This window comes from Scyliorhinus torazame, chromosome 4 (assembly GCF_047496885.1).
Source record: "Scyliorhinus torazame isolate Kashiwa2021f chromosome 4, sScyTor2.1, whole genome shotgun sequence".
In the NCBI taxonomy this organism is placed as follows: Eukaryota; Metazoa; Chordata; class Chondrichthyes; order Carcharhiniformes; family Scyliorhinidae; genus Scyliorhinus; species Scyliorhinus torazame.
The window spans coordinates 106,689,004-106,710,042 of NC_092710.1; the positions used below are offsets into that span (position 1 = coordinate 106,689,004).

Consider the following 21,039-nt stretch of genomic DNA (forward strand, 5'->3'; position numbering starts at 1 on the left):
CGTCCTCTCCTCCCCATCCTCTCTCTCCTCCTCATCCCCTCTCTCTCCTCCCCGTCCTCTCTCTCCCCCCCCGCTCCCCTCTCTCTCCTCCCCGTCCCCACTCTCTCCGCCCCGTCCCCTCTCTCTCCTCCCCGACCCTCTCTCTCCTCCCCGTCCCCTCTCCCTTCTCCCCGTCCCCTCTATCTCCTCCCTGTCCCCTCACTCTCCTCCCCGTCCCCTCTCTCTCCTCCTCATCCCCTCTCTCTCCTCGCCGTCCCCTCTCTCCTCCCCGTCCCCCCTCTCTCCTCCCCGTCCCCCCTCTCTCCTCCCCGTCCCCTCTCTCTCCTCCTCATCCCCTCACTTCTCCCCATCCTCTCCTCCCCGTCCCCTCTCTCTCCTCCTCATCCCCTCACTTCTCCCCATCCTCTCCTCCCTGTCCTCTCTCTCCTCCCCGTCTCCTCTCCCTTCTCCCCGTCCCCTCTCTCTGCTCCTCATCCCCTCTCTCTCCTCCCCGTCCTCTCCTCCCCATCCTCTCTCTCCTCCTCATCCCCTCTCTCTCCTCCGCGTCCTCTCCTCCCCATCCTCTCTCTCCTCCTCATCCCCTCTCTCTCCTCCCCATCCTCTCCTCCCCGTCCTCTCTCTCCCCCCCCCGTCCCCTCTCTCTCCTCCCCGTCCCCTCTCTCTCCTCCCCATCCCCTCTCTCCTCCCCGTCCCCTCTCCCTTCTCCCCGTCCCCTCTCTCTCCTCCTCATCCCCTCTCTCCTCCCGGTCCTCTCCTCCCCGTCCCCTCTCTCTCCTCCCAATCCTCTCCTCCCCGTCCTCGCTCTCCTCCCCGTTCCCCTCCCTCCTCCCCGTCCTCTCCTCCCCAACCTCTCTCTCCTCCTCATCCCCTCTCTCTCCTCCCCGTCCTCTCCTCCCCATCCTCTCTCTCCTCCTCATCCCCTCTCTCTCCTCCCCGTCCTCTCCTCCCCGTCCTCTCTCTCCCCCCCCGTCCCCTCTCTCTCCTCCCCGTCCCCTCTCTCTCCTCCCCATCCCCTCTCTCTCCTCCCCGTCCCCTCTCTCTCCACCCTGTCCCCTCTCTCTCCACCCTGTCCCCTCTGTCTTCTCCCCGTCCCCTCTCTCCTCCACGTCCCCTCTCTCCTCCCCGTCCCCTCTCCCTTCTCCCCGTCCCCTCTCTCTCCTCCTCACCCCCTCTCTCCTCCCTGTCCTCTCCTCCCCGTCCCCTCTCTCTCCTCCCCGTCCTCTCCTCCCCGTCCTCTCTCTCCTCCCCGTCCCCCTCCCTTCTCCCCGTCCTCTCTCTCCTCACCGTCCTCTCCTCCCCGTCCTCTACTCCCCATTCTCTCTCTCCTCCCCGTCCCCCTCCCTTCTCCCCGTCCCCTCTCTGTCCTCCTCATCCCCTCACTCTATTCCCCGTCCTCTCCTCCCCGTCCTCTCTCTCCTCCTCATCCCCTCTCTCTCCTCCCCGTCCTCTCTCTCCTCCTCATCCCCTCTCTCTCCTCCCCGTCCTCTCTCTCCTCCCCGTCCCCTCTCTCCTCCCCATCCTCTCCTCCCCGTCCTCTCTCTCCTCCCCGTCCCCTCTCCCTTCTTCCCGTCCCCTCTCTCTCCTCCTCATCCCCTCTCTCTCCTCCTCATCCCCTCTCTCTCCTCCCCGTCCTCTCCTCCCCGTCCTCTCTCTCCTCCTCGTCCCCTCTCTCTCCTCCCCCTCCCCTCTCTCTCCTCCACCGTCCCCTCTCTCTCCTCCCCCTCCCCTCTCTCTCCTCCACCGCCCCCTCTCTCTCCTCCCTGTCCTCTCCTCCCCGTCCCCTCTCTCCTCCCCGTCCTCTCCTCCCCGTCCTCTCTCTCCTCCTCGTCCCCTCTCTCCTCCTCGTCCCCTCTCTCTCCTCCTCATCCCCTCTCTCTCCTCCTCATCCCCTCTCTCTCCTCACCGTCCTCTCCTCCCCGTCCTCTCTCTCCTCCCCTATCCTCTCTCTCCTCCACCGTCCCCTCTCTCTCTCATCCCCGTCCTCCTCTGTCCTCTCCTTTCCCGTCCTCTCCTTCCTCCCCCTTTGCACTCTCCTCCCCTTGTATCCTTTGTTCCCCATTTTGCTCTCTCCCTGCTTTGCTCTCTCCTCCCATTTAGCTCCCTCTCCTCCCCACTTTGCTCCCACTCCTCCCCTCCCTCCTGTCCCCTTCTTTTTTTGTTTGTCCCGTTGCAGTCTGGTTTTTGATGTACCTCTTGAACATAGTTTGATAAGACCCAGATGTTGTACTGCAAGTGAGTATCGCCCTATAGCCTGGAATGGTTCATTGTAAACCTACATTTTCCAGTTATTGATGTGTGAGCTGGAGGAGACTGTAACACGCGATCTGAGAGCAGCGGAGAAATTCCTGGAGGACATTCACCTGGATCACGATGAACCATTACTGAAGAATTTGGAAACTGACTGTAAAGATTTACAAACATCTCTCGGGGACGTGACTGATGTTTGTGCGAACGGGGTCAAGACCTTGTCAAGCATCATTGAAATGGAACAGGTCTGTTATCTTGATTTTCAAATGTTTTACAAATGATTTTCTCATTTTTTTCTGTCAAAACGAACACTTCAACAATTTTATAGTTTCTGCGTTACTTCAGAAACAAAAGTAGCACTTTATTAAAATTGAAGTGCCCCTTGAGATGCTGTCTGTGGGACCCCCCTGCAAAACTGGAATGCTCTCTCCTCCCCCACTACAACACCCCCCCATCCTAAGAAGTGCTGTTGATGCTGAAGAACAATTGGAGCCTTTGCAATTGAATTGGATTATTTTTTGTTCGGAAAGGCTACCAGGGAATATGGGGTAAAGGTGGATAAATTGAGGGACATATCTGCCCAGATGCGATCAAAATGATGGAGAAAACTTGGAATGGGGAGGGAGAACGACTAAATTACCCCTACCTGTTTCTAATGTTCCTATGTCCTTTACACAAAGGCCTATCTTCAGTGTTCTTCATTCAACATTATACGTTTGTATAAAAGTAACCGGTGGAATTACACTTGAAAATGAAATGAAATGAAAATCGCTTATTGTCACAGGTCGGCTTCAAATGAAGTTACTGTGAAAAGCCCCTAGTCGCCACATTCCGGCGCCTGTTCGGGGAGGCTGGTACGGGAATTGAACCGTGCTGCTGTCCTGCCTTGGTCTGCTTTCAAAGCCAGCGATTTAGCCCTGTGCTAAACCAGCCCACTTGTGTGCTGTAGATGTGGGATTAATTTTACAGCAGGCAGGTGATAATTTCTTAACGCCTGCCCTTTCCCCTCAGCCCACCCCTCAGTAGAAAGGCCGGTCAAAAACTGACCAGGCAGTTCCCCGAGGAAAAAGACAACATGGATGCCAGAATGAAGTGAGTCATGTTTCCTTGGGCATGGAGGATTCGGGCCACCAATGGAGGTGCAAAGGGAGAGGCGCTATCTATCCCTGCAATGTGTATGGGGTACCCCCCCCCCCAAGGAGGTACCCGCACTTCCTGCTTCTTCACCAGAGGTACCCACTCTTGCCCACTTATCCCCACCAACAGCATTATGACATAATATTTTGGCTAATTGGCTCGTTAACGAGATCAATTGTCGGTCAGTATGTTTTTCAAATGGCGGATGGGCTGACGATTTGGGTGCCTGTCCGACTGCCATTTGATGTGGAATGCACGTGCCATTACCATCACACTGGATTTTCTGCATGCACGGTCCTGATTTCCACATAATTCCAGCCTGTAAGTCTGTTCCTCATTATATTATCCACTGATATCTATCACTTTCCACTAAAATACTGGCCTCCAGCTGTTTCCAAGTGCAATAAACCAAGCGCATCAAGATGTTATAATCCACAGCTTTGAAATTCACATTAATGCAAATGGTTAATGGTTTTCGCATTTGGCCATTATCAGTGCTTTCCCGTATTAATAATGGTCCCCTTTCCAGCCGTGTCATTCAGTGATTCTAATGCAAACTGGTTGCAATGTTTCTGCTCATTTTCAGTTTAAGGTCAAATCAACGCATCGGGAATTCCTTGCCGCACTGGACCGGCTTTCTGGCCGCATCCAAGAAAATGCCATCACCTTAGAAACCCTCCTCTGTGACAATCCCGGTGATTTGGAAGCTCTTAAAAGCCATGTACAACAGCACAAGGCAAGTGTTGTGGACAGCTCCAAGAAGAACTCTAGGAAATGGTTATGTTCGCAGGAGAATTTGATTAGATTTTTCTTTAAATCCTGAAAGTATAGGGTCATTTTGCAACATTTTCGAATGTAAACTATAATGAAAACATTTTGGATTTATACAGTGAATTTAATAGCACGGTAGCACAGTGGTTAGCGCTGTTGCTCAAAGCTCCAGGGTCCCAGGTTCGATTCCCGGCTTGGGTCACTGTTTGTGCGGAGTCTGCACGTTCTCCCCGTGTGTGCGTGGGTTTCCTCCGGGTGCTCCGGTTTCCTCCCAAAGTCCCAAAAGACGTGCTTGTTACATGAATTGGATATTCTGAATTCTCCTTCAGTGTACCCGAACAGGCACAGGAATGTGGCGCCTAGGGGCTTTCAAAGTAACGTACTGCAATGTTAATGTAGTAGTCCTACTTGCAACAATAATAAAGATGATTATTATTATATACTAGCATACCCCAATGTGCTTAATGGGAGTGAAATCAAATGAAAGGCCACTTTGAAAGGTTGGGTCCTTTCAGGCTCTAGTTTGGATTGTTTAGCTGGTGAATTGGACATTTGCAAGGAAAGAAACAATAAGCGGGGATCTAGTGGCGGCGGCAGCTTGTCACTGGCCAATACCATTTTGTGCGGCTCGCCCCTTCCCGCCACTGCGGAACCAGCCGCAGGTGTTTTCCTTCAGCGGGACCGGAAGCTCCCACCAGCAGGACGCCGCTAGAAAATCCTGCCCAATACGTTACACCTCTGGAACCTGCTTTGAATTCACTCTTGGCTAATGGGGTTAAAATTGTATCTTCCTGATGCCTGTATGAATCCAATAGAAGGAATGTTTGGGCAATTGAAATCTTAATTCCGCAGAAACATTGATGCATGACACCAAACCACCTGCTCTGTCTCCAGTGTGAGCAGTTAAATCAAAGCTTGGTCTGTCTTGTAGAGTGGACCTAAAAGATCCCATGGCACTATTTGAGGAAGAGCAGTGGAGTACTCCCCAGTGGCCTGCTCAACAATTGCCTCTCAGCCAGCATCACTGTAGCGCGTTATAAATATTTAATGTTCTTATCGTAACCTGTTTTTTTTTGTGTGTAGTTGGTTGAGGGATAAATATTGGTCAGGACATTGAGGAAACTCCCCTGCCCTTCATCGACAGGTGCCATGGGATTTTTAAAAAGTAGTTTTTATCCCATCCTTAAAGTTACAAAACCAATGCGCAAAGTGGACACGGCAAACCCTTAATCCATTTCATTGTTCGCTCCAAAAAACAATTAAAATTGAAGCCAATTCATGATGTCCACAAGATCCAAGCTGACAAGAAAAGGCATTGCACCACATCTTGGGTTTGATCATAAAATCCCTTCAGTGCAGAATGAGGCCATTCGGCCCATCAAGGCTACACTGACCCTTCGAATGTGCACTCTACCCATGTCCACCTGGACATTAAGGGGCAATCCAGCATGGCCAATCCATCTAACCTGGACATCTTTGGACTGTGGGAGGAAACCGGAGCACTCGCAGGAAACCCACGCATATACAGGGAGAACATGCAAACTCCACACCAACGGTGACCCACGGCCGGAGTTGAACCCGGGTCCCTGGCATTGTGAGGCAGCAGTGCTAACCACTGAGCCACCGTGCCGCCCCAATCTGAGGCTTAATCTTAGCCAAATGGCCGAGAAGCAATGCCACGGGATCTTTTACATCCAACTGAGAGAGCATCAGGGAATTGTTCCAACATTTAATCTGAAAGATGGCACTTCAGACAATGCAGAACTCCCTCAGTACTGCAGAGAGTGTGCCAGCCTGGACTATGGAAGTCTTTGGAGTGAGACTTAAATCTTCTGACTCTTGAGTGGAAGAGTGCTATCCATTGAATTGTAAATGACATAACAATAAGTATTGATTGGTGTTTGTTCCATTGAGTTATGATTCAGTGTTGTTCAGAGATTGTATACCCTGTAATCACTCTCAGTAGGACATACCTAACCAAAGTCCAGTACAAATTTCAAATTGACCATGTAATACTCTGACTGAAAATCAGACTTTGATCTTGAAACCTACCAACATGTGCTGGCACCTAATACTCTGCAATGGTTAACCTTCATTCTTCATGTCGTTTAACCCATAAACTGATGCCAGATGTGTTGAATAATAACAATAAAAATATGTTAAAACTGTTCTGCGATGTGTTTTAGGTCGGATTGACACTAAATTAACCTGAGATGCTAGATCTGTTACATTAATTTGGTAAATGGCAGTCGCGAGATTAGGTTTGACGTTTATTGTTTTTGAAAGCAACCTACTTGATATGCTGGTGTGAGTAAGGAGATTTCTGCTGACAGGATTGCACCACATTTCCAATGCGCTTGCATCCAACAGAGTGGGATCCATGACCTTGACAGAGCCATCAACTGCTCTTCTTAAATTCAATTAATTCTGATATTTTGGATTATATCTTTAGGAAATAATTGGTGTGTGTTTGTGTGTGTTCATTTGTGTCTGTGTCCATGTATGAGTGTAACCAGGGCACGTAACTGGGTCTCTCCTTAATGGATCAAACTGAAGAATCCTTCCTGATCTATGTAGAGACTAAACCAGTAAGTGTAAGTTAGTCACTTTAACAGCCGTAACAGCCTCCCCGAACAGGCGCCGGAATGTGGCGACTAGGGGCTTTTCACAGTAACTTCATTTGAAGCCTACTTGTGACAATAAGCAATTTTCTTTCCTTTCATTTCATTAATATTTTGCTTTCTGTTATTGCTTTTATACAGAGGCAAAGAAAGATGGGGTAAGAGAGAGAAATAGAAATTTAAAAAACGAAATAAATTATTTCAATTCTTAATTTGTTACCCTCCAACATTAATTTAAATCCAAAGGACTGAATCTCCACATTGTTAAAGATAAACTTTCAGTGCCAGGGAGTTTGTTAGACAATAATTAAGACGTATCAGGCTCTTAAAAATGAACTTACGCTTGAGTCTACAAGCTGTTACATTTTCTGGAGTGTTTAGTAATTAACCTTGCGGTAAACACCATGATTTCCATGCCAAGTACCTCAATGAGATGGAGTGAAACTTGTGGAGCAGTTCAAATCAGACAGCAGCTTCCTCATTTCCACATCTAACTCTGCATTTGCAGTTGCAATAAATTGCTTTCCAAAGTGCCTTTTAATGGCAGTCAACACTGACAGCCTCTCTGATATTAACGCCAAATATTAACACCTAATAAAGCGTGTATTTAATTATTCTGTGGCGTTGACTGGCGATTGACACTATTTCCTTCTTTGTGCAGGATTTGGAGAAAACCTTCACTGATTTGAAAATTCAGCTGGATGCCACCACATTTGAAGTCCAGTTCTTTGTTTCTGAGCACGCACTGGATCTTTCTCCTCAGGAGAACAGGAAACTGCTCAAACTCTTGAATAGCACCCAGACATCTTTCAAAAGTGCGATGGAAAAATTAGCAGCACAGCTGGAGGTTTTGAATCTTCAGTTACAGACCAGATTAGAACAGGATGATCAGAAGGTTTGAGTTGCTTGATTGTGGACAGTTGGCATGATCCGTCACAAAATTGTCTATAACATGCGTCTTGTGGGGTCACTGTCCACGTGGAGTTTGCACATTCTCCCTGTGTCTGCGTGGGTATAACCTCCCGCAACCCAAAGATATGCAGGGTTAGTAGATTGGCCACGCTAAATTGCCCCTTAATTGGAAAAAAATAATAATTGGGTACTCTAAATTTACGAAAAAACACATACATCTTGTGAAGTTTGTTAAACTTGTTCTTTTAGCAGCATTGCTTGAAGACTCTCCATTGAGAATAGTGGTGTTCTGAAATCTGTAACAGTCAAATCAACTGTTGGTGTATCTCAAACCACAATGGCCCTCACGCCCTACATCACCCTTTAGAGTTAATAATAACTTGCATTTATAAAGCACCTTTAACTTAGTTCCAAGGCACGGGTAGTAGTGTTGTCAAACAACTTTTGACATTGAGCTACACGAGGAGATATTCGGACTGGTGACTGAAAGCTTCCTCACAGAGGAGCGCCATAAAGGGGCAAAGCGAGGTAGAGAGGAGAAGGGGTTTAGGGAAGGAATTCCAGAGCTTAGGGCGAAGGCAGCGGCAGTTGTGGCTGACAGATGTGGAGCATGGGAAAATATGGATTAAAAAGAGCCAGAATTGGAGGAATGCAGAAAGCTTGGAGGGCTGTAGAACTGGAGATTACAAAAGTTGTGGAAGGGAAAAGACCTGGAGTGATTTCAAAACAGGGATGGAAGTTTTACGGTTGAGGCATTGCTCAAACGGGAGCTTATGTAGGTCAGCGAGAAGAGGGGTGATGGAGATATATATGATCATTGGCAAAAGAATCAGGGGTGGGATTCTCCGACCCCACGCCGGGTCGGAGAATCGCCGGGGGCTGGTGGGAATCTCGCCCCCGCCGTGTCCCGAAGTCTCCGCCACCAGAAATTCGGCGGGGACGGGAATTGCGCCGCGCCAGTCGGCGGGGGCGGGAATCACGCCGGTCGGCAGGCCCATCCCTGCCGATTCTCTGGCCCGTGATGGGCCGAAGTCCCACTGCTGGAATGCCTGCCCCACCAGTGTGGATTAAACCACCTTTTGAACGGCGGGACAAGGCGGCGCGGGCAGGCTCCAGGGTCCTGGGGGGGGGGGGGGGCGCGGGGCGATCTGGCCCCGGGGTGTGCCCCCACGGTGGCCTGGCCCGCGATCGGGGCCCACCGATCTGCGGGCGGGCCTGTGCCGTGGGAGCACTCTTTTTCTTCCGCCTTCGCCATGGTCTTCACTATGGCAGAGGCGGAAGAGACCCCCTCCACTGCGCATGCGCGGGGATGACGTCAGCAGCCGCTGACGCTCCCGCGCATGCATCGCCCGGCGGAGACCTTTCGGCCCCGGCTGGCGTGGCGCCAAAGGCCTTTCCCGGCAGCCGGCGGAGCGCAAACCACTCCGACGTGGGCCTAGCCCCTCAAGGTGAGGGCTTGGCCCCTAAAGGTGCGGAGACCTCCGCACCTTTGGGGCGGCCCGACGCCAGGAGTGGTTCCCGCCATTCCATTACGCCAGAACCCCCCGCCCGGCCGGGTAGGAGAGAATCCCGCCCCAGAGAAGAGGTGACAATATTTTTTTAAATGCCGTGAGTACGGATCTGGAATGCACTGCCTGGAAGAATGGTGCAAGCAGGTTTAATAATAAAAGTGTGTTGGGTATATGCTTGAAAAAAAAGATTTGAAGGCCAATGAGGAAAGAGCAGGGAGTAAAATGAATCAGATAGCTCTTGAAAAGAGTTTGCGCATGGTGGGCCAAGTGGCCTCCTGTGCTGTATTATTCTGTGGTATATGCTTTCATTCACAGAACAAGTGATGGATGTAAATTCAAGTTCTTTGTTTGTGCATATGAGGTGCAACGCTCGGTGCAAAAAGCTGCACAGAGCTGCTTATTAGCCGAGGCCAGAGCGCACCATGTTTACAAGGCTAGAATTCCGATCCTTTGCCTGTCTCTCCTACCCTACCCCATTGGCTGAGTGCTGGAAGAGCTACCACGGAACTGAGATCGGAAGTTCACAAGAAGTGTTAACCAAAAGCCAAACACTGCGGATGCTGGAAATTTGGATTAACAACAGCAAGTGCTAGAAATACTGAACAGGTTCAGCAGCAAATTGGTGGTGAGAAAGGGAGCGTTAATGTTTCAGGTCGATAACCTTCTATCAGAACCAATCTCGTCTTCTGTTGTAGCCAAAGACTCTTCAGGAGGTCTTTGAGCCACATATGTGTCAGGTGCCCTGAATCTATCATGTGAACTTGGTGTGTAAAAGGTTACCCTGGTATGATACACTCAGTGATGAAGTGCCTGGTAGTCTGATGCCACCTTCTGACGATTGTGGCTCCCCCATACCCACCTGGGTTACGACCAGCCTGATCTTCTTGAGCTTCAAACTTTTATAGTGTGAAGGATATCGCAAGTGGAATTTGTGTGAATCTTATTGATTAATCAGATGGAACAATGTAGTGATTTAGCAGTGAAATGGTGCCGTGTTTTGTGAGTAATTTGCAGCATGCCACTGCATGGGATCACTTTTTACCCAATGTTCAATATGTTGACGAGCACTCAAAATAGTCCTTGTTTAAAAAAAGCACTGCTTGAAATCCAAAGACTTTGCACAATGTGACTAACACTGTTCTGTAGACCTTTTTACAGATGACTGCTTGCCGCATTATTCACTCGCAATCTCTCAAGAGCAAAAAAAAAAGCCTCAATCTGAGGCCACCTGAACAAAACAAGTAAAAAGGCGGCTGTTATCTTCCTTGCATGACATCTGTGCGGATGTGACACCGATGGGGCTAACTCCTTCGTGAGATGCATCCTTTGGTTTAATCTGATTTATTGTAACTCGCCTTGTTCACCTGTTTGCCAACTGCTATCATGTTTGCAGCATACACTGGCGTAGTAGTGCAGGACTTCATTGTATAGAAAGCAAAGACCGTCTTGTAAAGAAATAAGAGCAATATAACCGAGATGGTGTGTTTTTTTGCCAAAAAAAAATCAGGCTTTCGAAGAAAAGCAAGGAGATTGTAACAAGAGACTGCAAGAGATGTGCGATTTGTTGTTGGTGACTGAAAGTAAAATAATTGACTACGACAATGGGATGTCTACTACTGGTGACGGCTTAGCTGATTTACAACAGCATCAGGTGGAACACCAGGTTAGTGATACAGTGCGTGGTGACTGTTGTAATAAAGTAAAAGGATGTCTAACCCACACATATTATTGACCGGTGAGCATGGTGGGATACTGTTGATTACTTCCCTCGAATGGTGGTTAGTCACATTGAGCCCAGAATTTCAAGCTCTCGGGCGTTAATCTTCATCATATAACCCATCATTAATAACTTGCAGCTTTAACAACCATCCGTCAACAGAATCCTCAATCAGCCCTGTTTCTCATATTGATTCTACAATTACTTTATATTACTTTAAATTCAGAGGTGTGTGGGATGTGTGTCAGAGGTAGTCCAGAGGTAGAGGCAGGGGTCTAAAGATGGGCGGATAACAGCACCTGATCCTCGGCACTCACCCGGCTCTCTCCTCTGGCTCCACGTAGCTGTTCCACAGCAGCAGCCACACCCCAGTAACTGGATCGATTCTCAGGCCAGACCATGTGAGGGTAGAATGCAAGTTGTCCATATGTGCAGGAGAACACCAATCACCCTTTTTCAGCATACAAAAAAACCTGCTTTGATGGATGCAGCAGAGGAAATGATAATCTCTTATTGGTACTGAAAGCATCACAGCCCTTAATGGCCACTTAAGAGCTATATCCCCCCCAGCCTTAATTTTTAGTGACAAAAAAAACTTTTCCCCATCTTGGGAGGGAAGGGAGGGTGGGTGGTGGGAGTGGTGGCTCTCACTCTGAAGGCCCTCTCAGAGTTGGGCACCCTCCCTCTGGGACATTAAAGTTATTGGACCCCCTCCCCCCAATCCTAACCCCCCCCCGATGCCATGATTGCTGCCCCTCCCACACCCTCCCATGACCCTGAAGGGTGCCCCCTACTATCCTACGCCGGGGACGTATCTTTACAATGGTCCAGGGACTTTGTTCCAGACATAATGCTGAAATTGGCAGAGTGCTGTAATACCGCTTCTGCCCACTGCAGCGCTGTGTCTGGCTTGGTTGTAGAGCTGTCGGCCAGGAGTGGGCCTTCCTTCCAAGGGTGGAAAGATGTCCACTGACTCAAGTGAGTGTTGAATGGCATTGGGAGTTCGAGAGTCGATGGTTGCACGTTATAGGCCGACACTCGGGATGGTGAGTGCTGATCACTCGCCATCCTTGAAATCCTACCCCAAAGAATTTCTGCCCATTCTTCTCAATCTCTCTTCATCGGACAACTGTCTCATCTCAGGAACCGCTCTCGTGAACTTTCATTGCCCTCCTAAGGTAAGTAAATCCTTCATTGGTGATGGAGACCTCAATTAGTAGATGTAAAGAAAAACACCCTCTGTTCTTCCAGAATAAGCTTCAGCCCAGAACCTACCAATAATCCTTTTTATCAGGAAGTATTTAGAGATATTGTAAAGGTGAAAAAAAGGATTTACAAGGATGATAACAGAACTGAGAAGCTATAAATATCAGGAAAGATTGAATTGGCTGGGACTTACTCTTCTAGATGTCAAGATGACGTTTACACTTGTGCATGATAGCAAAACTAGGGACCATAAATATAAGACAGTCACTGGTAAATCCTATAGGGAATTCAAGATAAAATTATTTCCCAGAGAGCTGAGAATGTGGAGCTTAGTACCGCAGGGATTAGTTGAAACCAATATAAATGTATTTCAGGTGAAGTTGGATAAACACAGGAGGGAGAGAGGAATGGAAAGTTATATTAGTGTGAGGGGTAGGAGGCACATGTGGAGCATAAACACTGGGGGCTGGTTCCTATATCCCCAGTGCTCTTTGCGAAGTGGATTGAAACTGCCCAAATTAAATAAAAAATAATGAACTCAAATTCTAAACCTCTTGAATTCTAGACAGATAAAATCAAGGTGTTGTATAACTGAAGTCAAAATGGAAGGCTGATGCATCTTGTGGAGCTCTAAGTTTAAAGACACTTTGCGAGTGCTTGTCGACCCAACACTCTCCATCTCTGTGCAGCAGATATGAAGATTCTGGGTTGTACCCCCCAACCAGTTGGAATCAAATTCCTATCTGGCCATTCTGATATACAGGGTAGTGGGGAAAGTATTTCATTCGAGATTTGTCAATAGGGCTGGGGATTTGCAATTTTGATGATTAAGAAAGTATCTTTTGGCTAAGATTGTGATAGATCCGAATGGGAGATACGTAATGCTCAGTGGGTCATTGGCGGGTATCTGGTGGACTGAGTCAATGTATATACACCAAACTGGGACGATACAGCTTTTCTCAAAAGTTGCGGGCTTATATTCCCGATCTGGGCTCTCACCAGCTAATCCTGGGAGGGGACCTTACTGTGTACTAGACCCTCATCTGGATAGATTGAGGCATAGGTCTTTGCGTCCTTCTGGGGTGGCTATGGCATTTGTGGCCTTTATGAAACAGATGGGGAGTGGGGGCAGTGGAGGAGGTTGCCTTTTCGCCAGGCCAGGTCCAGCTTCCATTATCTGGGTGGCCCATGATCGGGTCTCCCTCCACAAACTAAATTTTGCAGGTCTGGTAAATGGGGTCAAGTCTGACTTGAAGAAGTAGGCTCACCTCCCTCTATCCCTGACGGGCAGGGTCCAGTAAGTAAAGATGAATATCTTCCCACGGTTCCTATTTTTGTTTCAGTGTCTCCCAGTATTCATTCCCAAATCTTCCTCTGTGAAAGTCAATAAAATTATATCTTTTATTTGGGCAGGCAAGACCCCACGGATTCGCAGGGTGTTTTTGCAGCGGGAAAAGCAGTGGGTGGGGGGTCTAGTGTTGCCCAATCTGTTATTTTATTATTGGGCAGCGAATATTGAGAAGGTGCAAGGTGTTTTTTTGGGTACAGAGACCATGGGCGGGATTCTCCACTCCCGCGCCGAAGTGGCGGCCGTCGTGAACGCTGTCGAGGTTCACGACGGCGCAAAACGGCCCCGATCCTGACTGATTCAGGCCCTGACAATGGGCTAGGATCGGGGCCGTGTCATCTACACGCGCCAGGCCTTGTTGCCCGCGTAAAGGCGGCGCCGCATAGATGACGCGGCCGGCGCCACATAACTGCGCAAGCGTGGTTGCCGTCCTCTCTAAGTCCGCCCCGCAAGAAGGTGGCAGACGGATCTTGCGGGGCCGCGGAAGGAAGAAGGTCCTTCTTCAGAGAGGACGGCCCGACGATCGGTGGGCACCGATCGCGGGCCATGCCACATTTGAGGTACCCCCCGGTGCAGGATCCCCCCCCGCAAGCCGCCCCAGCGTTCACGCATCGCTCACGACGGCAGCGACCAGGTGTGGACGGCGCCGGGCGGAACCCACCGTTTTGGCCTGGCCGCTCGGCCCATCCGGGCCTGAGAATAGCGGGGGTGCCGTTTTGCGCCCCGCGGATTTCGACCGGGCCGTTCCCGCCGCTTGGGAGAATTGCGGGAGGGCGTCAGACCGGCGTCCTGGGAAATTTTGGCGGCCCAGGCTATTCTCCCAACCGGCGTGGGAGTGGAGAATCTCGCCCCATGTAGGGGCAGATGGCGAGGAGTGCCTACAGAGGTTTGTTCCAGCGGCCTTGGACTCGTCATTTTGGGCATGGAGGGAGATGGGTTGGAGCGGTTCAGGCAGATGTTTATAGAAGGGAAGTTCACTGGTTTTGAGGAGTGGTTGGGAAAGTTCTAGCTTCCAAGAACTAATTTGTTTAGGTATTATCAGGTGCGTAACTTTTTGCGTAAGGAGATTCCTTCCTTCCTCTTGGCACCTTCACCCGCATTGATGGATAGGGTTCTTACAGTGGTTGAGCTGGGGGACGGGAAGATATCAGATATTTATAGCCAGCATGTGTCATTGGAGCAAGCTCCATTGGATGAGGTTAAAAGGAATGGAAGAGGGAGCTGGGTCAGGCTTTTGAGGGGGGTTGTGGAGTGAAGCTCCACACAGCCAACTCCACCTCCTCATGTGCTAGGCTCAGCTTGATTCAGTTCAAGGTGGTGCATAGGACACATCAAAAGGTCATGTGTATCACAAGGGGTTCGGCAGAAGGGTTTTATTCAAGGTGGCAGCCTTTAATTTCCTATTACCGGGAGCTGGTCATCATCAGATGCTCGGGGAGGTGGGGGGGGGGGGAAGTTTGGGATTTGTTTTGGGTTTTGTCTTGGTTGTTTTCCTTGGTGGGATTGGGGGTGGGGGTGGGTGCGGTAGATGAGTCTAGAATTGTAATTGCACTTCTGCAATATGATTTTTATGTTGTAAAGAAGATTTCTTAATAAAAGGTTTTTTAATAAAAAGTGATATACAGGGTCAACAAAGGTAGTCAAGAGGAGAATGAAGATGCTGATTCCTGATAATGAAGGGAGGCTTGATGTGCTACTGAAGTGTCATACAGCAATTGAATGAATAAATTCAGACTTTTACAAATCAATTAAATCTTTCATTCATTACACAGTTGTCAGCTGTGGTCCACTGGGGCACAGTGGATGGCACTCTCCCTTCAGAATTAGAAGGTTGTGTGATCGAGTCCCACTCATCAAATTTCATAGAATTTACAGTGCAGAAGGAGGCCATTCGGCCCATCGAGTCTGCACCGGCCCTTGGAAAGAGCACTCTACCCAAGCCACACCTCCACCCTAGCCCCATAACCCAGTAACCCCACCCAACCATTTTGGACACTAAGGGTAATTTAGCATGGTCAATCCACCCAATCTGCACATCTTTGAACTGACCAGGGCGCGGATGAGTGTTTTTTTTCCGGAAGCAGAGGTTAGGTGCGAGTGTTGTTCACGGGGTCCAGCAAATCACAAATATGTTATGGTCTTGCCCTCAACTTGTGAGCTTTGGGGCTCTTTTTTCAGCACCATGTCAGGAATTCTTGGGATTGAGTTGGAGCCTTGACCTTTGGTGGCTATCTTGGGATCCCGGACTTGCGGGAGCGGCAGTCGGAGGCGAAGGCGGATCCTCTGGCCTTTGTCTCGCTAATAGCTCAAAGGCGAGCTCTGTTTGGGTGGATGACTCTGGTTCCGCCTAGTGCTTCGACCTGGTTAAGTGACCTTATGGACCCAAGCTGGGAAACGAACCTGGGACCCACAGAGCTGCGAAGCAACTGTGCTAACCACTGTGCTACCGTGCTGCACATAATTCACTCATAAGTCCTTTCACTCCAGAGACTTGAACACACAATTCAGGCTGACACTCCTGTGCAGTACTGAGGACTGCTGCACTGTTAGAAATGGTATTTAGCAGGTGAGACATTAGAGTGAGATTCCAGGTGCTGCCTCCGATAGAATTCTTATGTCCCCTTTATTGCCCGTGATCAGAATGTATGTAAGAGATGTGTGTTTTCTTAGCCTCAGGTTGGTTATTACATAATTTCAGCAGCAAGCATTTGTGAGTTTAAACCAAAGAAGGCTAATGGGCAGCACGGTAGCACAGTGGTTAGCACTGTTGCTTCACAGCACCAGAGTCCCAGGTTCGATTCCCGGCTTGGGTCACTGCCTGTGTGCTTTCCCCGTGTCCGCGTGGGTTTCCTCTGGGTGCTCCGGTTTCTTCCCCCAAGCCCCGAAATACGTACTATTAGGTAATTTGGACATTCTGAATTCTCCCTCTGTGTACCCGAACAGGCGCTGGGAGGCAGCAACTAGGGACTTTTCACCGTAACTTCATTGCAGTGTTAATGTAAGTCTACTTGTGACAGTAAAAGATGACAGTATTATGTAGCGCGCTCTTTCCAAGGACCAGACTCAGTGGGCCGAATGGTTTCCTTCTGCACTGTAAATTCTATGATTCTATTTATTCTCACAGACTTAACCAGAATTTAAAATGTGATTTCTCATATATCCATTCTCACAAGCAGGCGAAGTTAGTAAACTGTTATAAATTACAGTTGGCTCAGTCTCTGGCTTACAATCTCCACTGCCATGTGGCATGTCTGGGTTCTTCGATAAAGTTGATGTTTTAAAGTTGAATTGAGGGTTTTGTAAAGTGAAGGATTCACAGTAGGATGTGAGGTTTAGTCTGGAATGTTCCATTTGTTCCCTCTTGAGACAGGAGAGTGGTTTCACGCCACAAAACAAGTCAGATGACCCGCAGGCAGCCCCATTTTGCAGCCTTTTGTGTCCAGTTTTAAAATCAAAAAATTGACTGAAAGTTCAGAATATATTGGGCTATGACAATTGGAAAAAGTGCAGTAGAATTCTTCCTGCTGTCTTAAGCTCATATTTCTTTCTCAACCAACATAATTTAAAAAAAACAAATGATCTGGTCATTGTCATGTGGCTGTTTGGGGGAGTGATGCAAGTTAGCTGTTGTGTTTCCTACATTGCAACATTACAAAGTACTTTACTGGCTGTAAGATGCTTTGGGATTACCTGTGCCCTGAAAGGTGCTGTATAGATAAACTACGGGATTCTCCATCGGCGGGATCCGCCACCCCACCAGCAGCGCACCCACACCCATGCACTTCCCGACAGCGTGGGATGGCCCACAATGGGAAACCCCATTGGCAGGAACATGGAATCCCGCTGCCGGCACCGTGCAGGAAAACAGGGCTGGCTGGATGGAGAATCCCACCCAGAATCTTTCCTTTTTTTTCATTTAACAGTGATAGTTATCATTGGAAAAGGGAGAAAGAGGAATTGTGCTGAAATTTTTTATCCCAGATTTATTCAATGGTTTTTATTTAAATAATCTTGATGTATCATTCTTCCAACTTGTATCTTATTCCCACATGTTTCAGGCCTTGCAAAGGGAAATCCAGGCTAATGCAACCACTTTAGCAAATGTGGTAAGTGCAACTGAAGAGTTCCTGGAGAAGAACGGGGACAAGCTCCAACCAGAAGAAAGAGCAGCAATGGACAAGAAGCTGAAAAACACCAAGGCGAAGCTCAGTGTGTTGAGTGACCAAGTGGATTCCAACCTCAAAAATATAGACAACGCTGTAACAACTGCCCTCAAACAGGAGACTGAGAAGGTGCAGATGATTTCTTTCTCCCATCTGACTATGAATAAATTGTCCTGATGGCAATCCCTGGTCACAGAATGTAAAGTTGTGGATGGTGCCTGTATCTTTTCTGAACATAATTGAAAATATTATCTGATGACGGACCTGAATAACAAGGGGAGGTTGGAAAAGTAGAATTATTCTCCTCGGAACAGAGAAGGTTAAGCTGTAGTTAAAACAGAGGTTTTCAAGATAATGCGAGGTTTCGGTAAAATAGCTGAAGTAAAACTACTTCCTCTGTCCAGTGACTCAAAAATCAAAGGTCACATTTAAAATCATGGGTAAAAGACCCAGAGAGAAGATGAGGAGAAATAGTGTTGTAGGGATCTGGGAACATTGTACCTGCAAATGTGTTGACAACAGATTCCATAAATAGTAATGAATGTTGCCACAGTACCTGAGGACCCCTTTGAGAGCTGACTGGTGGTGATTTAACCTGAGGGTCACCGCACCTCAGGCGCAAGGTTGAGAAGGCGGGGCCTTCATGAATATCCTCAACCACTGCGGGAATTGAACTCGAACTGTTGGTATCACTCCGCATCACACACCGGCTGTCCAGCCAAGTGAGCTAACCGACCCCCTTTATAAATACCAACACATGAGAGTTGGGCTGATGCTTGATGAGGAAGTTGGCAGGGTTATGGACTAAAAGTGGATGTACGGCGTTAAGTATGTTATCATTTCCGAAAGATAAAACAGCAATGCCATTACAAGCCAAAAGATCTCCTTTTGTCCTATAAGTCTCTACGACTCTAAGGTGATTTGCTTTAAAAATTATATAATTTAGATTCATTAAATATGTTTCACTTGAATAATATCTAATGAACAGAAACCTAATGCAAAGAAGAATAGGAAGTCAGCTTTAAAATCAATTGTACTTTCCGTCAATTCTGATACTGTTCAGCCCTTCTAAGCAAAATTTCTTGCTCTCTCACATTACAAACTTTTCAATCAATGTCCCATGTAAGTGTATCTTAACTGCTATAAAATCTGATGTTCCGATGTCTTAAGCCCTGAAACTTTCAAGAACATAGGAAAGTGTTGACATTCAGTCCCTTAAGCATGTTCAGTTAGATCATGGCTGCCCTATATCTGAACTCCATTTGTTTCCTTTGTTTCCATAACCTTTAATATCCAAAAGAAATCTGTTGGTCTCAACTTTAAATTGTTAATTGACCCTGCACATCCCCCCCTCTCCCAACCACTGGCAGTTTCAATAGCTTTTGGTTGGAGAGAGTTCCAGATATCTGCTGCCTTTTCTGCGCAGAAATGTATAAGGAGCTGTATCTTATTTCTGAACTAATTATATTCACGAAAGCAACAAAAACGCAAGGGATCAACAGTGTGTAGCCCAGGTAATGATATTAGTTTTGTGGTTTTTACAGAGCTGGGTTGGAACAGTTCCATCCCATCTTCAGTATATTGATGGCCGATACTGAATGGATAAATATCACATTGCAAATTACAGAAGTTGTGCACCGTATTATCTTGGGAATGCCTTTTCTCTGTGGAGCCTGCAATGAGATTGTCTGTCAGTGCAATATAAGCCACAAAATGAAGATCAATTAGCTGCTTGTCTAAACCCCGAGAAAAGATTAATTTCTGTCGTTAGTCACTCAGGCCTGATTCATTTTTTAATGTGTCTGCAAAGCACTGATATTTTATGACATCCTCGAGGGATTAAGCTTCAGTGCTGCAAAATTAACCCACACTTGGTTGCTCAGGAATAAAATTTGCTTTCTGTTTTAACACACCAAACTTGTGTCAACCGTGACTGAAGTTAAAGGTCTGGGGCAAGTTTTACCTGGTTATGGCCAAAACAATTTTTGAGATCAGCTGTGACACTTGGCCTCTCGTGACTTGCTGAGCTATCACCTGTGTACAGTTTTTATATCGCGGATATTTCTCATCTCAATTCTCCTTACTTTCTAATTATGCTAGTTATCTTTATCGAATAAGACTGAGGAAAAATGTTTTATTTTTATTGGCGGACAAGCATGTGAATTAATACGTTAACCATTGACGCTTTTACTTTTCTGCACCATTCATGAGACCCAGATGGTGGGCAGATGCATGCTCCTTTAAAATTGATCAGTGACAATGTAAAGGTATTGATATTCTGAGTTGGTGTTTGAGCTCTCTCTATTGGGAAATCTAGGTATGAAAACGTTGTCCTTTTGATCATGACACATGACAGTACACCAATTTATTAAATTTAAGAAATAATGGTACACCAATTTACTTAATTTAAGAAATAATGGGCGGGTTTCTCCCACCAGACCAGTTTTCTGGCGCGGTGCGCCCCCTGCCGGCAGCGGGATCCTCCGTCCCGGCAGCCGGCCAATGGGGTTTCCCATTGTGGCCACCCCCCTGCCGTCGTGTGATTGCGCTGCCAGCGAAGCGGAGGATCTCGCTGGAGGAGAATCCCGCCCAATATATGTTCTTCTTTCTTAGGATATGAGCAATGCAAACATTAATTGCCTGAATTGTTCTAGAGAACGTGAGTGAGGGGAACCACCACCTTGATCAGCTACAGCCCATGTGGTGTTTGGAAGGGAATTCCACAATTTTGACCCCTGAAGGGACAGTTATCCAGGTCGGGACAGTGGGCCACTTGGCATGGAAGCCTAATTTGACACAAGAAAATTCTGATTTTCTTTTTAAACCGTTTTCTTTCACTGTGCAAAGATACTCACTTGCAGTTTGGTTTACAGGCTGCAGCAGTTGAACAACTGAAGGAAAATGAGAATAAAATCCAAGGACTCTTGGGTTGGTTGTCCAGTATTGGACCGGAGACAGTGCAGCAGAATGGCAACACTATTTTTGTGGACGGACTGAAGAGACTAGAGAATGAGGATACTGTGAATGGAAACCTACCTCGTGAACTGAGTGAGACCAAAGGAAATGAAACGATGGAATCAACAACTGATGGAGATTTGAACTATCAATACCAAAAAGCCAAGGTGAGGAATGAAGATATTTAGATTCTTTGGAAGTTAATGATATGCAATTTGGAGCATTTATTCCGGCATTGAATGTAGTGGCAATGTTAAACTGAACACAGCGAAAGTAAACGTGAAGGCTTGTCCAATTTGAAAGCATTATGCACCTAAAGTAGTAAACATAAAAATTTTCAGCATCTGCCCACAAGGCAACATTTATGTTGTTGTCAACCTTGGTTCAGTGGGTGACGCTCATGCCTCAGATATGTCTCAGCGGATTGGAGTGGGGCGGCATGGTTCGCATT

At 47.7% G+C, this 21,039-nt stretch overlaps 1 protein-coding gene across 20 annotated transcripts in view; it reads left to right on the forward strand.

Moving 5' to 3' along the window:
* Positions 1-21,039, forward strand: part of dst (dystonin) — a 779,292-nt gene that overhangs the window by 468,465 nt on the left and 289,788 nt on the right. For 14 of the 20 annotated variants that reach the window (XM_072498412.1, XM_072498419.1, XM_072498421.1 and 11 more), the window contains 6 exons: positions 2,286-2,492; positions 3,971-4,120; positions 7,438-7,671; positions 10,707-10,862; positions 17,529-17,762; positions 20,507-20,755. In XM_072498412.1, coding sequence (XP_072354513.1) covers positions 2,286-2,492; positions 3,971-4,120; positions 7,438-7,671; positions 10,707-10,862; positions 17,529-17,762; positions 20,507-20,755 — 1,230 coding nt within the window. The remainder of the gene's footprint in view (positions 1-2,285; positions 2,493-3,970; positions 4,121-7,437; positions 7,672-10,706; positions 10,863-17,528; positions 17,763-20,506; positions 20,756-21,039) is intronic. The other 6 variants (XM_072498427.1, XM_072498428.1, XM_072498431.1 and 3 more) reach the window with 1 other exon arrangement.